The sequence below is a fragment of the Colossoma macropomum genome, unplaced genomic scaffold (genome assembly GCF_904425465.1).
Source record: "Colossoma macropomum unplaced genomic scaffold, Colossoma_macropomum, whole genome shotgun sequence".
Lineage (NCBI taxonomy): Eukaryota > Metazoa > Chordata > Actinopteri > Characiformes > Serrasalmidae > Colossoma > Colossoma macropomum.
This window is the reverse complement of record NW_023494799.1, coordinates 35,366,588-35,381,695: the sequence shown is the minus strand read 5'-3', so window position 1 is coordinate 35,381,695 and position 15,108 is coordinate 35,366,588. Positions and strand designations below refer to the sequence as shown.

Here is a 15,108-nt window from a genome sequence, read left to right as displayed (position 1 = left end):
TACACAGAAGCCTCAGTGACTTAATATAATATCAGATTTTCAGTACTTCAGTAGTTCCCACTCATTTCAGGATGCTTGCTTTCAGTTTTTCATAGAAATTTGTAGGGAATATTCTTTCCACAACTCGAAAGTTCAGTCTTAGAAGTTGGTTACATTTTCTCCTTCTTGTGATACAAGTATTCTCAAACACATTCAGTGATGATGAGGTCTGGACTCTACGGTTGCCAGTCCATGCTTCTGGGAACACCAGCAGCTTTTTTCATTTGCATTTTTTATCTATTTTCCTTTCTCAGTAAAGGCTTCTAGACAGCTGCACACCCTTCCAGACGCGTAGCATTGAGTTGTCGTCTCACAGTGGAAGGATGGACAGAAACACCTGTGTATTTTTTCAGAGCAAGAGTGCAGCTTGATTTTCTTCCCTCTCTCAGAAATGAAAGCCTTGAATGCTGTTTATCTGATGGTGACAGGTTTGGTGTTCTACCAGGTCTTACAATGTTGTTAGGAGTCCTGTTTTCTCTAAATCTCTCTTTTATATAATAATAATAATTGGTGATTTTTTTTAATTTTCAGTGAGTTTTGCTGTTCTTTCACTGATTTTCCTTTGACCTTCTTCCTCCTTTTGCGTATGTGTTGTCTTTTATGTAATATCCTCAGAAACATCTCCTGAAAAATTAAGATCTTGAACTTGTCATTTTGACTGGAAATTAAATAAGAGTGTTCTCTGACTTTTGCATGAACCTTTTAAAAAAGTAGCACCAAACTATTGTCTGAAGTCATAGGATTTTTTGCCACTTTATTGAACCCTTTTTATGTATGTACCATGAGTTAATCTTTCTTATCTTTTATCGCAGTGTTTTGTTGAGTACACCACTTCAAAGTGAATACATTGTGCTGTTAGTCTACTAGTTTCACAATCAGTAAAAATAGAACACCCACTTGAAACATGGCATTTTAAGCCTTAAGTGTCCTCACGGGGACAATGAATGCATTTTTAACCATGCATGGGTTGAGAGATACGCAACCCTGGATATTTTCGATATGCAGAAATCTAGAGCAGACACTTGTTCAAAAGCGCTCAGCTCTCAGGAAAAAAATGCTAAGAAAAATTGGACAATGGAATGTTTTTCATCTTTGGTCTTTATCCTAATACAGTAATACAAATCTGTGGCTGAGATTCTTGTTTTTGCCCAATTATTAAGTGTCTGCAACTAGGAAAATATACTTGGTAATGTCATTTGTTTTATCTGGATTAGTTAAAGTGATATTTAAAGTGCTAACTGCATGTCTGTATCATCACATTGGTTAAGCATCTCAAATAGACTTGCTTATGTGGATTCTAACACCATTATGTATAAACTTGGATAAAATTATCGGCAGAATTCAGGCTTCGAGATGATTGCAACATACTTTTGTACATTTTCTAACAATTAGTCAGATACTCTCTTGGCTGATTACGTTTCTGGTAAATTTTATTTTGATTTTGAACAAACTTTCACTTAAAAGTAGAGTAAAGTTCTTTCTGTAAGTGGTCTAACTCTGCCTCATGTCTGTGTCGAGCAGATTACCAGCGGCTGATGACCGTGGCAGAGAGCATCACGGCCTTAATGTTCCCGTTCCAGTGGCAGCATGTCTATGTGCCCATCCTGCCTGCCTCGCTGCTGCACTTCCTGGATGCGCCTGTGCCCTACCTCATGGGCCTTCACTCCAATGGCCAGGACGACCGCACCAAACTGGAGCTGCCTCAGGAGGTCAGTGGGGGGGAGTGGGGGGGCAAACAGAACAGAACTGAACTTTATTTATGTGGCACATTTTGTACTTTCAAAGTGTCACGAGACAGCGTTTCGAAACAGAAACCTTCTTTTAAATGAAAAAAGTTGATTCTAAATGAAAAGCTTTATGATTGTAATATGCATGTAAAGTGCAATCTCACAGGTTTCAAATAATCAGTAGGACACTAGGAAGCTGTAAATAAAACACAAAGTGTTTGAAATGCACAGAATGATATATGGAGCTGTACAAGTTTCTAAAATGACTTGAAAAGTGTATAGCAGTGGAAATTAGTAAAAATTGAATTAATATACAGAATTCAGAAGTGGAGATCAAATCTCAAGGCTGGTAACTTGGCTAAAAGTGCATGTAAATAGCTATTTACACTCTTATTCATCATTTGATTAATTTCTTGTTTACGGAATTCTTGAAATATCTAATAAAATGTCTGAAAATATGTTTTGTTGAATAATAATATTTAAATCCATACCATATAAGTTATTATTGTAAATAAAACTTAAAAAAAATAATATGGCAGGTGATTCTAAACTTTTAAACTCTAATGTATATATTGAAATGCAGAAAAGGTAAGTATTAAGATTGCATAAAAGAAATAATAAAATCAATAAACAAAAAAACATTCATTGAAAAGTCAGATTTGAAAAAGTTTTACGGCTACATTTTAAAATCTTTTTTACAATAATTGATAGATTGTTTCATTGTTTCGGTGCTCTGCACACAATTCCTTTTTCTCCTGCAGTCAGTTTTTTAACTGTTGCTTTCACAAACCTGCATTCTGTGACGTTAATAATCTAGGAGAGGTCACTAGTTTACTTTATGTATTAAATGTACTTAAATGTTACTTATTATGAAATGTAAGCAGTGTCCATTGCATGGTGGATAAAAGAGATCTAGTATGTTCAGTCTTCTTTGCTGTTTAAAAGAACTCTTCCTTTGCTCCAGGAACAATTCAGAAAGAATTTGAAAAATGTACTCCAGTTTTATGAACGTCTTTCCTAGGAAAGTTGTAGGGTTGCCAAACTAGTGGGGCACATGTTGAGGAAACTCTTACAGAAGAGTCAGTAGAGGTTACATGAGTGAACTTGGTCATGTGTCATTTTTGTAGGCATTTTTTATTTTTCAGACACAGTTTAAGAGCACTGCTGATCTAAACAAAGGACTTTCAATGGATAATTGCTATCAACGAAGAGCCTTCTCTGGCACAGTATTTTATCCATACAGGCTGTACAATATCTAAAACATTGTATCATAATAATATCGCTATGACAATACTACAGTACATTAATAAACACTTGATTTGTCATGGTATTTATCATTTTTATTCAAAATAATTAATGCTTGGGTAATGTAAATGCCTTGATTTATCAACACAGTCACTAAAAATCCCTCCTGAAATGTCTCAGTTTTGGTCGCTATATTTTTTTGCATACAATAAATAACATCTGATGTCATATAGGCTCATTTGCAAATTGCATGGTTAGTAAAAATGGTTAGCATTAGCAAACAGTTAACTTATACATAGTGAAGCCTTATTTGATACTTTACTTACTCTGATTCTGAAACTTTCTCCATCCTTCCAGATTTTTGTAAGGCACTTGAATTGAATATTGCATATGCCTTACTCTTTATTAAAAAGAGAGCATGTCAGAAGCAATATCCTGTCATTCTAATGCAGAGGCATGTGTTCTCTGTTACTGGACTTCCAACATATCCCGCCTGGAAGCACACTTCTTGTCCCTCTTCCATCTCCTTCTTTATATTTGGGCCACAGTAATGGGCTAAAGTGGTCTAATCTGTGGAGAAAATCACTGAAGCTTAACTAACAGATGAGATATCATCTTTTGTCTAGACTCATTTTGTCCTTGATCATTGTAATTGCTTCTCCCTGAATCACTAGATAGAAAGCAGCAATGTATGGCTTTTGTGATTGTTAAAAGAGTGACCTGAATAAGTGACGGATTGCATGTTTTTGCCTTTCTGCCTCTAATTGCAAGTCCCATGGGGAATACAGTTCAAAATATTAAACATGTCTATGTGATGTTAAAATTGACTGTTATGCCAAACCTAGCATCCAGCAAAGTCTGAATGAAAAAAAAACAAGCTAGAAAAGTAAAACATGGCATAAAAAATGCTTATCTTACCCATCTGAGAACTGTCTGAGCTAATAAGCACGTGATTGACATTCCTCAGTCCAACATGCCAGAGTGCAACTGCACTGAAGCAGGTCAGAGCACGACAATGCAAGTGAGGAGAAATTAGTGAAATGGGCTTTACATATAAAGGTTGTGTTATAGACTATGCCTGGTGCATCCATGACTCCCTAAACATATTATCTAGCTTTCATGTGGCGACGTCTTAAAGAAAATAAGGTTATTTTTCACTATACTGCTGGATATGCATCCGGGAAGTGCTTCTGGGGCAGCTAACGAACAACATATGAATAGACAGACAACAGTTAAACAGATGAGCTAGCTTACTAAGCTCAGTTTCGCTTGCTTGGTTAGCTTTTACTTGGTTGTTAGCTTTCGTATGATAAGTTTCTCTATCACAGTTTTGTTAAAACACGTGAACCAAGATTAGGACCCAGTTTACATTAAAAGAAGAGAATTTTAGCAAATACCTTGGCTGTTTAGTGGACATTAGCCCTATTCAAACAGGATTAGTTTTCCACAGGGAAGCGGGATAATGCCGCTTTACCACAGGACATGTGTAATGTTTATGACTTATTCGCACAGGATAAGAAATCTCAGGATAAATGACAGAGATGTGAGTGGCTACTCAATTTATGCACTGTCTTTACTCTAGAAAAGAGTAGAAATGATCAAAATATTTAATTTAGCTATTATTTTGTTTACCCTAACCATTTAACTTACTGTCTTAAGTGAAAACAGTGCATCATTGCTCTCGCCATAAACTTGGGAATTTACAGCAGGCGGTCAACGTCACAGCATAAAATTGCTGTAATTTTTACCTTTTGAGTTGTACATGTAAGATGTGACAGTGACGTTGCATATCAGCTTAATTTTAGCCACAGAGAACACAAGTAAATGCTTCTTTGAGTTTCCACAAGATATGATAGGATATTCATCGACATTTTGTTTAACACGAGATATAATATAACCTGAGGTTATCTCTATGCTCATTTAATGGAAAGTAAAAGGTGGCAGAATAAATAAATCTGTAAAAATGACTGACATGGTGCGTTAAGATGGTTCTGGATCATTTTCAGCACTGCAGTAACACTGACGTGGTGGTGGTGTGTTAGTGTGTGTTGTGCTGGTACGAGTGGATCAGACACAGCAGTGCTGCTGGAGTTTTTAAACACTGTGATTTAAAGTCAGAGACAGATTTAAAGTCAGAGACGATAGCTCATCTGCTGCTGCACAGTTTGTGTTGGTCATCCTCTAGTTCTTCATCAGTGGTCACAGGACGCTGCCCACTGGATGCTGTTGGCTGGATATTTTTGGTTGGTGGACTATTCTCAGTCCAGCAGTGACACTGAGGTGTTTAAAAACTCCAGCAGCACTGCTGTGTCTGATCCACTCGTACCAGCACAACACACACTAACGCACCACCACCACGTCGGTGTTACTGCAGTGCTGAGAATGATCCACCTCCCAAATAGTACCTGCTCTGTGAGGGTCCGTGGGGGTCCTGACCACTGAAGAACAGGGTAAAAGGGGGCTAACAAAGTATGCAGAGAAACAGATGGACTACAGTCTGTAACTGTAGAACTACAAAGTGCACCTATATAGTAAGTGGAGCTGATAAAATGGACAGTGAGCGTAGAAACAAGGAGGTGGTCATAATGTTGTGCCTGATCGGTGTATGTTTACCCACAAGAGCAAGATTAACCTGCTTGGAAAGAAAACACAAATTTAGGTTCGTTGGGGCTTTATGTTCTTTTAGAATTAAATCAAGTTACTGACATTTTAAAGAATCTCAGAGATATGTCTCATATTGTGTAGAAGGGTGATCAAATTTCTTTCCAGGATTCACAAGTGTGGAAGCCAAAATACCGTAAAGTCCTCACATTTCCACAGTGTCTTTCTTACACAGAGTGTGTTTACTTGCACTTGTGCCAATTTTGCTCTTAAACTCTTGGAGTAAGTCCAGGGAGAAATGCCATTATACGTGAGGGTGGTAAATTTGTGAATGATGATTTTATTAAATCTTCTTATCGCTTCGTTCATCAGTGAGTGCTTTCCCCACCTACCCAGAGCACATTTACATTATGAAATTATTGGTGTAATGCAAAAAGCTATTTGCCTGACAGTTTTACATAATATGCAAAGACTATGAAAGCAAAGCACAGTTTGTCGTTTGTGCCATTCATTTAATGGGCTTTTATACGGACATAATTCATTATAAATTCCATTTATGTGTCTTTGATGAGGTTCATCTCATCCATATAGAAAATGTGCTTTCACATAGCAGGCCAGTAATAAAATACTGTTATTATATCATTTATAGCCATCTAGTGGACAGCAACAGCATCCCACATTTACTTGTTATGAAGATGACCAGCTGTGTGTTGCTTGATTTTTCAGTTTCATCTTTTATTTTTCTCCTCAGGCCAATCTGTGCTTCGTCGACATTGACAACCACTTCATTGAGCTTCCTGAAGACTTGCCCCAGTTCCCCAACAAGCTGGAATTCATCCAGGAGATCTCGGAGGTTCTGATGTCATTTGGGGTGTCTCCAGAGGGAAATGTGCACTGCACCGAGGGTCCTGCCAAAATCAAAGGGTTTCGGTCAGCCGACATGGTCTCCGACAAGCGCAACGGCAACCTGGCCAGCTCCCCCCTGAACTCTTACCTGCTTAGAGAGAACCAGACCATCGCCCGTCTGCAGGCCCTTGTGAAGAGGACCGGAGTGAGCCTGGAGAAGGTGAGCCTAAACTACAGCTTTAATTGGACTTGAAATTTTGGTCTGAAATACAGCCCAAAAAATTTGTGTCTGAGCCCAACACCCCAAAATTCAGTCTGAATCCAACCCAACTTGAGTTTGAAACTGGCCAGAGTACAACAAAATTCTGTCATTTGGGCCCATCACCAACCACCTCTTACTCCGGTTACCGCAGAGTGACAGTAATAGTCATCTTTACAGTGAGGATAAATTAATTGTAAAACTGTATAAAATAATAATAAAACAATCAGCTATTTTTAAGGTAAATAGATCTGCAAGTTGAGTTATTAAATAATGCAGCGAGATGTTAGCATTCACCTATTTAGTACAAAAACTCACATTTAATTAAGAAGTGAAGAAGGAGCTTTAGTGTAAATAAACAACAAATTATCGAATGTTACCTCATTTTAATAGCACTACAATTGTTTACTGTTCAGATTGTGACTATGCAAATGTGCACTGTGCTTGTGCTGTGCAGTAGGCGATTTATTTCCACCCTAACTTTTGTCAGTACATGGTTATTTTAGAGAGTTATTAGCATTTTTTAAATCTAAAAGGGTAGGGTTATCACCAGGTTTTATTGATATATATAATTTAAACCTGTAAGCATCTCTATTATGGATCAACTAACAAAATTTAGAGCACAACAGGCTCATTTATGTCTTGATCTAACTTCTGTCTGACAAGCTGTTTGTGAATCAAGTCACTAAGTATTTTTAATCTTAGAGAGTTGAAAATGTTTACATTGTGTGTTGCAAAGAATGTAAGGATCAGATGCTACTGCATCAGTTTTAGCTTATAGCAGTGTTTACATTTCATAGCCTTTTCTAAAAGTTTTGAGCAGTCTTAGAAGCTGTTGGTTGCATTTGGAGCACAGAAGTCAAAAAATGTTCTCATTTCTAATCCTAAATTCATATTGTCAGTTAGTTTGTCTTGGAGATTATGACCCATTCTAGTACTTTATAGAATTACATGGGAAATTATGCGTACCTATTTTTTATTTTAACTTGATCTACATTGCGACTGTCGGTAGAGACTGCTGATTATAAACAGTCATCACAAAGCTTAATTGGTTTCTGCTGTAAATCCAGATGTGGAGGGTGTGGTATCAGACAAAAGTCCTAGTTTTTAGACACTGTAGTTAACAGTTGAACCAGACTGAATCTTAGGAAGTGGTGCCCTACACTCTCTGCAGGGTAAGCTGCTTAAACCCAGCCTGTTTGTGGAGGAAAAGGATTGACCTGAAAATGAGTCTGAAAATACTTTGGTCAAAAGGCTAGCGAGAGTTTCTAAGTTGAACTTGCACGCTCAGACTAGATGCATCCTTTCGTCAGTCTGTGTTAAGGATTAATACTGTTAGGAATTAGCAATACTACTTCTCTCATCAATAATGCTTATCCTTACTGAGTCTGTACTTTACTGCTTCTCATATTGAATCTATTACTTTGTCAAAAGCAACAACACAAGAAGAATTCACTAAGAACAGAATCCACATTGCTTTATTAGTTTATATAGAGTAATATTTCTCAGCAGCAATAAGAGCAATGTTTTAATGAGTCACTCTTATCATTTTGTGTCTCTCTGTCATTGGTGAGTCTTGTGAATTCTCAAGTTGTTCTGTAAGTGTGTGTTAGAGATCACAGCCACACCTCTTGCACAAAGACAGGCGCCAAGAGAAAAAAAGGAGGGAGAAAGTGAGAGCAGCCAGATTGCAACATTTCCATAAATTCCAAATGCTCCAGCACAAATAGCAGAACTCTATACAACAGATCTTATCAAACCTTATCAGTCCTTTACTTTTTACTAGTGGTACATTACATTATTTTGTTATTAACACATTAATGTAATAATGATAACACACTTTTACTGTGACTACGTGACTGAAGCCCTCTCATTCAAATACAGCTGTTATATAGAAATTTACCTTGGTTCTGTTTTTCTCTGTCATTGTGAATTTGTTTAGCACCAAAGTATGTTGAGTCTGAAGTGACATCTGTAAGCAAAACAAACTGTTAATGCTTGCAATGTTAGTAATATCAGTATTGTTAGCACTGGATGGCGGAGGCTGTACTGGCTAGTGCTTGTGGGAGAATTATGAATAAATTTACTAACAAACTAACATAAGCAATAGCAAAATAGAAAGCTACAGTTCTCCTCGAAACAAGATGCCCCGTAGCTGCATGAGAGCGGAAGAGCTACATTCATATGGAAGTTGAAACATGCAGACAGTGTTGCTCTGTTTTCAGCTTGTTTTCATGTTCACCCTGCGTTTACATGACTTAATGTTCAGGGTAATATTAGATTATTGAAGGTTTTACATATTTATAGTTTGCATTCAGAACCAGGTATCTGGGGATCCCTAGTCAGTAGTACATAACACACTAGGTGTGAGGTATACAGAGTTGAACCCTGATTGAGGTCACTTTACCCAACTTGCAGACTGATGTAAGTATGAAAAAGATTTTTGAAGTCTAATTAATCTCTGCATAGTATAAATGTTCTTTACCAATTAAAGGTATTTACTAAAACATTTTAGAACTGTTTAGTAACTTAATTTAATTAAGGAATAGTCTGTGAAAAATCAAACATACTTAATTTTACCACGTACCCTAGATGTGGTTGATCAACTAGTATGAAGCTACGAGTCTAACATTGGTAACAAACACTAGAACTCGTATTTGTCACAGTACTTGTCACAAACGCTGATTCCTAGATCAGCACACCTACACCTGAGGTAGTTTGTAAAAACAAACCCTGTTGGCTGAAGTGCTTTCCTGCAGTTTTTGTTCATTTTTATAGCTCACAGTAAGTCATACTGTGTCCTAAACCACGTTGACAAGTCTGTACGACCTTAATAAAGACCTGGGTGTGGTTTGAGTGGGTGAAAGAAGTTTCGATGTATTTTTACAGAGATGATTTTTGCTATTTGGATGAATGTTGAGTTCTAGCTTTTGTTAGCAATGTTAGCCTCTGTGTTCCAGTTTTTAAAAGAAGCATCTGGGGTATAAGGAACATTTTCAACCAAAACATTCCTTTAAGAATGCATTTGTGTTTCCATCCTCCTGACTCAACATCCCACTCTGTGTCCTTAGAAGGCTTCTCAGGCTTATGTGTTTTCACTTCTTTCTCCTCCAGTACCCGCCTCACAGCAGGATCACATAGTCTCTGGGGAACGCGCCCTGTTAGTCGCATAGATCAAAACAAACTCGCACGCTTCCTTTCCCAGGCTCCTATCTCCCCAGACAGTGTGTTACCGAGGAGATAAGATAACTTGCTGACTTTGAATCAGCCCTGTCTTTCACACCCTTTCTTTCCTTCTTCCTACTATCTGGCTCTACCTGAATGTCCATGTGTTCTGAAAGACAGCCTGCTTCCTTTTACAATGAAAATAGATGGTAGAGAACTTGACAGTGATAGTCATGCTTTGTTGTCCTCAGCCTTTTTCTCAGATAGCTTTTAGAAACTTTTTTTCTAGGATAAGCAACTTGAAGTTAGAGTCAGGTGTAGATATATACATATCCAAACTTAATACCTAATGTCTGAAATAACTACTTTTTAATTTACTCAATTGGTATTTAAGTATATGTATAGCATATTAAGTATATGTAGTTAGGAATCTAAAAAATATGAAAAAAATTGTGTACTATCTTTCTATTTATGAACGAGATTTTGACTGAGCATGCAATGTAGAATGAATGTGGATATGTTTGTGAGCATTATCTGTGTCTTTTTCTCTAGCTGGATGTGAAGGAGAATGCAAGCAGTAATAAGGATCTGAAGATGCAGTGCGATGAGGAAGAGCTGAAGATGCACCAGCTGAACATTCAAGTCCGGGAGGTCTTTGCTAACCGCTTCACACAGATGTTTGCCGACTATGAGGTCTTTGTCATCCAACCCAGCCAGGACAAAGAGTCATGGTTCAGCAACCGTGACCAGATGCAGAACTTTGACAAGGTGAGCGTCTGCTTAGGTTCTGCAAAGTCTCAACATACTGCATTACGTGATAAGTTGGCAACAATCTAATTTACACACTTTCCCTCTCATCCCAAATGGGGTTGGTCACCAAGACATGTTTGGTGTCTGATAGTGTTGTAGTCAAGACCGCTAGAGGCGAGTCCGAGTCAAGAAAGAGATCTGGACTCATTGTGTCTAGGTCAAGACCAAGACCATTGTAGTTTGTATTTTGTGGAATATAATATATAACCTAAAAATGTTTTTTACATTATAGGCTGGGTGGGAGCTTTTATCCCACCAGTTAGCACTGTGCAAACTGCATGCCTAAATCATCACAACACAAAAGAATGTTGAAGAAATCAAGTGGACAGAAGTATTTTTTGCTGAGCTACTGGTTTAAGACTACCTCTTAGCATTTATGAATTTTGTCCTTTACAGGCCTCCTTCCTGTCTGATCAGCCGGAGCCATACCTGCCCTTCCTCTCCCGTTTCCTAGAGACGCAGATGTTCGCCTCCTTCATCGACAGCAAGATCTTGTACCACGACGACGAGGACAAAGAGCACACACTACGAGTGTTTGACGCCCGGGTAGACAAGATCCGGCTACTGAACGTCAGAACACCAACACTGCGCACCTCCATGTACCAGAAGTGCACCAACATTGATGAAGCAGGTCAGAGCATGTTTTCTTTGTTCTGTCTACTTTGTACATATCATTACTGTTTTATTTATTTATTTACTGTATGAAAGGACTGGCGCAGTTGTGCAGTGGCTGTCGGTGGTGCATCACAGCAAGAAGGGCCTGGGTTTGATTCCCTGGCTGGACGACAATGTCTGTGTGGGTTTTCTCCCACAGTGCATGCAGTCAGGTGTATTGGAGATGCTAAATTGGCCCTTGTGTGAATGTGTATGTCTGCCCTCTGATGGACGGACCTCCTGTCCAGGGTGTTTCCTGCCTTCTGCCCAGTGAGCGCTGGGATAGGCTCCAGCACCCCCTGTGATCCAGGAAGATAAGCATCTCAGAAAGCGTGCATGTGAAAGGACTGGCTGCTTTTTAGATTGTGTGAATGTTTCATGATAAATAAACTGCTAGAAATTTCAGATTAGTTCAAGGTTTTTTTCCTTATCATTCTCCTTTTGGAGATTCTCTTTACAGACAGTGACTGTGTATTGTATGCAGTACTGTGCAAAAGTCAGAGAATTCTCTTCATTTATTTAATTTTCTATTAAAACTGACATTTAGTTCAAATTATTAATATTTATATTCTGAGGAGATTAAATGTGAACTTCTAACAACCATGGAAGACCTGGTAGACTAGGTCTGAAAGATCAATCTTTTTTATATCAAAATTACAATTTAAGAGAGCGCAATTGTCAAATAGCAAGAACAGCAATTAAAAAAAATAAAAGCCTACATTATCAAAAACGTCATTATTTTAAGTGGGGAAATTTAACCCAATAACACAGAGCTTCTATAAAGCCTGTAGATAAGTTAGATCAATCAGAGGCAACTAAACCTCCAGTTTGGCACACTAAACTTGGGGGTCAAGCCTCTAACCAGAAAAAGTGGATATTCTGGTGTTCTTGGCAAAAAATGGCCTGAACCTGAATTTATAGAAAATAATCACAATTTAAATCGCAGTCACTGTCACTGTGAGAGGCAGAAAATGCAACCAACTTCTAAGGCTGAACTTCGGAGGTGTGGAAAAATGTCCCTGCAGATTTCTTTGAAAAACTGAAAGTAAGTCTCCTGAAAAGAATGGAAACTGTAATAACGGCGAAGGGTGGACACACTAGATTTCAAAACAATGTATATTATATTTATTTGTTGAAATAAATATATTAAAATTTAATAAATAAAAGGTGTCCCTAACTGTCTCTGATAGTACTGTATATATTTTTGATCAAATGCATCTCACTGAATGTTCTTAAAAGGGGACAACATACAGATGGTTTTGATAGTGAGTGTTTCATGTGAGGACATGTTTGCTTATCTCCATTTTCAGAGACGCTCCTTAAAAACCGCTATCAGAAAGTTGATCTGGTGGCCCCTCCACCCCGTCCTGTTTATCAGGAGAACAAGGCTCACCTTAGTGATTCAGGTCTCTCATTCCATTTAGCTTGTGTTCCTGGGTGGTGGGTGAATAGACTGATGCCTGCAATGCATTATGGAAATGATTCTGATTATCATGTAGTGTCATTAACCTTGCTGCGTCCTCCATTAGCCCTGTTTAAGCAGTGGTGGGAAACACAGTTGCTTTAATATGGTTGAAATATAATTTAAAAGGTTAAGTACATCATTATGGAAGGAAAACCATTCTAACCCTAAGAGCTAATCTACTGCAGTGTCTCACTGAATATTCTGTTTCCCATTTCTTTTTAAGGCAATACATGGCAGTACATGATAAATAATGCATTGTGGGTAATTAAAAATACTAACCATTGATAAAAAAGAAAGACAATGTTAACAGTCTAAACCCACATGGTCATGGCATCTGCAAAATGCCTTTGATCAGTGATTAGAGGAGGCGTTGGGTTGTGTAATGCTTACTCACAGCATGGTGTGTGGGTGAGAATCGGTGGCTAAATGGCCTTTTTTCACTTTCTCACTCTCCCTGACTCACACAGTGCACAGCAGGCCTACAGGTGATGTAAGTCTCTTGCTTTCAGCAGGATCACTTTTATTTTCGAAATGCCATTAACGTTCCTGTTGCCCTATGTCCCCTCAGAGAAGGCCATCGAGATGCGGCTGACAAAGATCGACCACACAGCCCTCCACCCACACCTGCTGGACATGAAGATCGGCCAGGGCCGCTACGAGCAGGGCTTCTTCCCCCGCCTGCAGTCTGATGTGCTCTCCAGTGGACCCACCAGCAACAAGTGAGACTAACCAGCCAAAACTAATTACACAGCAAAGTTTATTGTAGCTGTTTTGTTGTGATACCTAGGGTGAAACTATGGGTGAATAAATGGATCAGTGCATTGTGACAGTTGTATTGATCCTAGAATGTTAGAATCGATTATATTGATTAAAATAATATTCAGTAACCACTGCATTCATTTCTTGGCCAAAAATAAAACTCTGGGGCTATTTTGAAATGTAATAATCCCAAAAAATCAGCTTGTCATGGCTGTGCATGTTATTATCTAGCAGCGTTTAATGCAGAAATCTTCAGGCTACCACTTGTACTCGCAGTCAGTGATGTATCTAGGACGTCCAGAAGGCGTGGAGTGATGTTTTTTCATCTCATAAAATTGGTTTCACCCATTGGAAATCAAATGGGGCTAATGTCACAGCCTTTAGTTTTGCTTCTGAAGTTCTAACCAATGGGAGAGCTGGCTTGGCTGTATCTGCCTAGATACCATGAAGAAATGAATTGAATTGAATAATTTTCCTTTAGGTATTTCAAGAATTTCACCTTTTTGTTTCCAACTAAAACTTAACAATGAAATAAGAGTAGACTACAGCACTTTAAATGCAAATGCAACAGACATGATTGTTATATTGAATATAAATTAACTACAAAATAACTACAAAATAGAAATCGTTTGGACAAATGTGTATTTATGAGTTGATGTCTTATCTGTCTGCCTTTTTCCACCTAGATGGGCCAAACGGAGCGCTCCTGCACAGTGGAGACGGAAGGACAGACAGAAACAACATGCTGAGCACCTCTATTTGGACAATGATCAGAGAGAGGCAAGCACCCCACCTCTGCTGTTACCCTGTTATAGCTTTATATGTCTGACCTATTGGTTTATGTTACTTTAGCTTGTTTCTGCATGTTGCTGTCTCACTCTTTGTGTTTCTGTCTGTTTGAGTTCACTGTTTGTTTCACCTTTTCTGTGTAGCAAAATTGATTAATTGTTTTTGGTTGTTTTTTCTCTACTTTTTTGCCTGGACCTCTTTCTTCTTCCCTTTTTTCTTTCTTGCATGACCCTGTCCTTCCACAATCTCACACACACACACATACACTCTGTTAGCATCTGGAGTGTCTGTTTCCTGAGCTCCAGCTGCTGGTGGCTCTGGACTACTACTGGTTCTCGCAGTCCTTCAGACCATGTATAAAGTCTGTCAAGGTGGACGCGGTATGTGCTGGTCTGTCAGATGCTGTGAACTTGCTGTGATATGATCCTGACATAATGGGCTTTCCCTGCTTTAGCGACTGCACTGTTACTGGTGACCAGTTTCACAACAGTTAACAAGCAGCTATGCACCCTGCAGTTGCATCATATCTGCTGATCAGAGAAGTTGACTTCACACTGTAATAAAAAAAACTCTAAACTTTTATCATTGACAATTAATAACATGGAGAATCCAGCATACACATGTAGAATTAGGAACTGCTGGCTGGTCCTGCCACTGTTCTCTGCTAAATTTATGAATATTAAGTATAGTACTTCACTCTTTAAAAAAATGGTTCTTCAAGGGCACTTTAGTAAAGAGAATGGTTCTGT

General features: G+C 38.4%; 1 protein-coding gene across 3 annotated transcripts in view; it reads left to right on the top strand.

The window, feature by feature from the left end:
* The window catches only part of dennd5a (DENN/MADD domain containing 5A), a 69,105-nt gene that overhangs the window by 40,679 nt on the left and 13,318 nt on the right, over positions 1-15,108 (top strand). For 2 of the 3 annotated variants that reach the window (XM_036585825.1, XM_036585824.1), the window contains 6 exons: positions 1,561-1,748; positions 6,364-6,678; positions 10,435-10,650; positions 11,089-11,323; positions 13,380-13,530; positions 14,257-14,350. In XM_036585825.1, the coding sequence (XP_036441718.1) occupies positions 1,561-1,748; positions 6,364-6,678; positions 10,435-10,650; positions 11,089-11,323; positions 13,380-13,530; positions 14,257-14,350 (1,199 nt within the window). Of the gene's footprint in view, positions 1-1,560; positions 1,749-6,363; positions 6,679-10,434; positions 10,651-11,088; positions 11,324-13,379; positions 13,531-14,256; positions 14,351-14,634; positions 14,740-15,108 lie in introns of all 3 variants that reach the window. The other variant, XM_036585826.1, reaches the window with a different exon arrangement.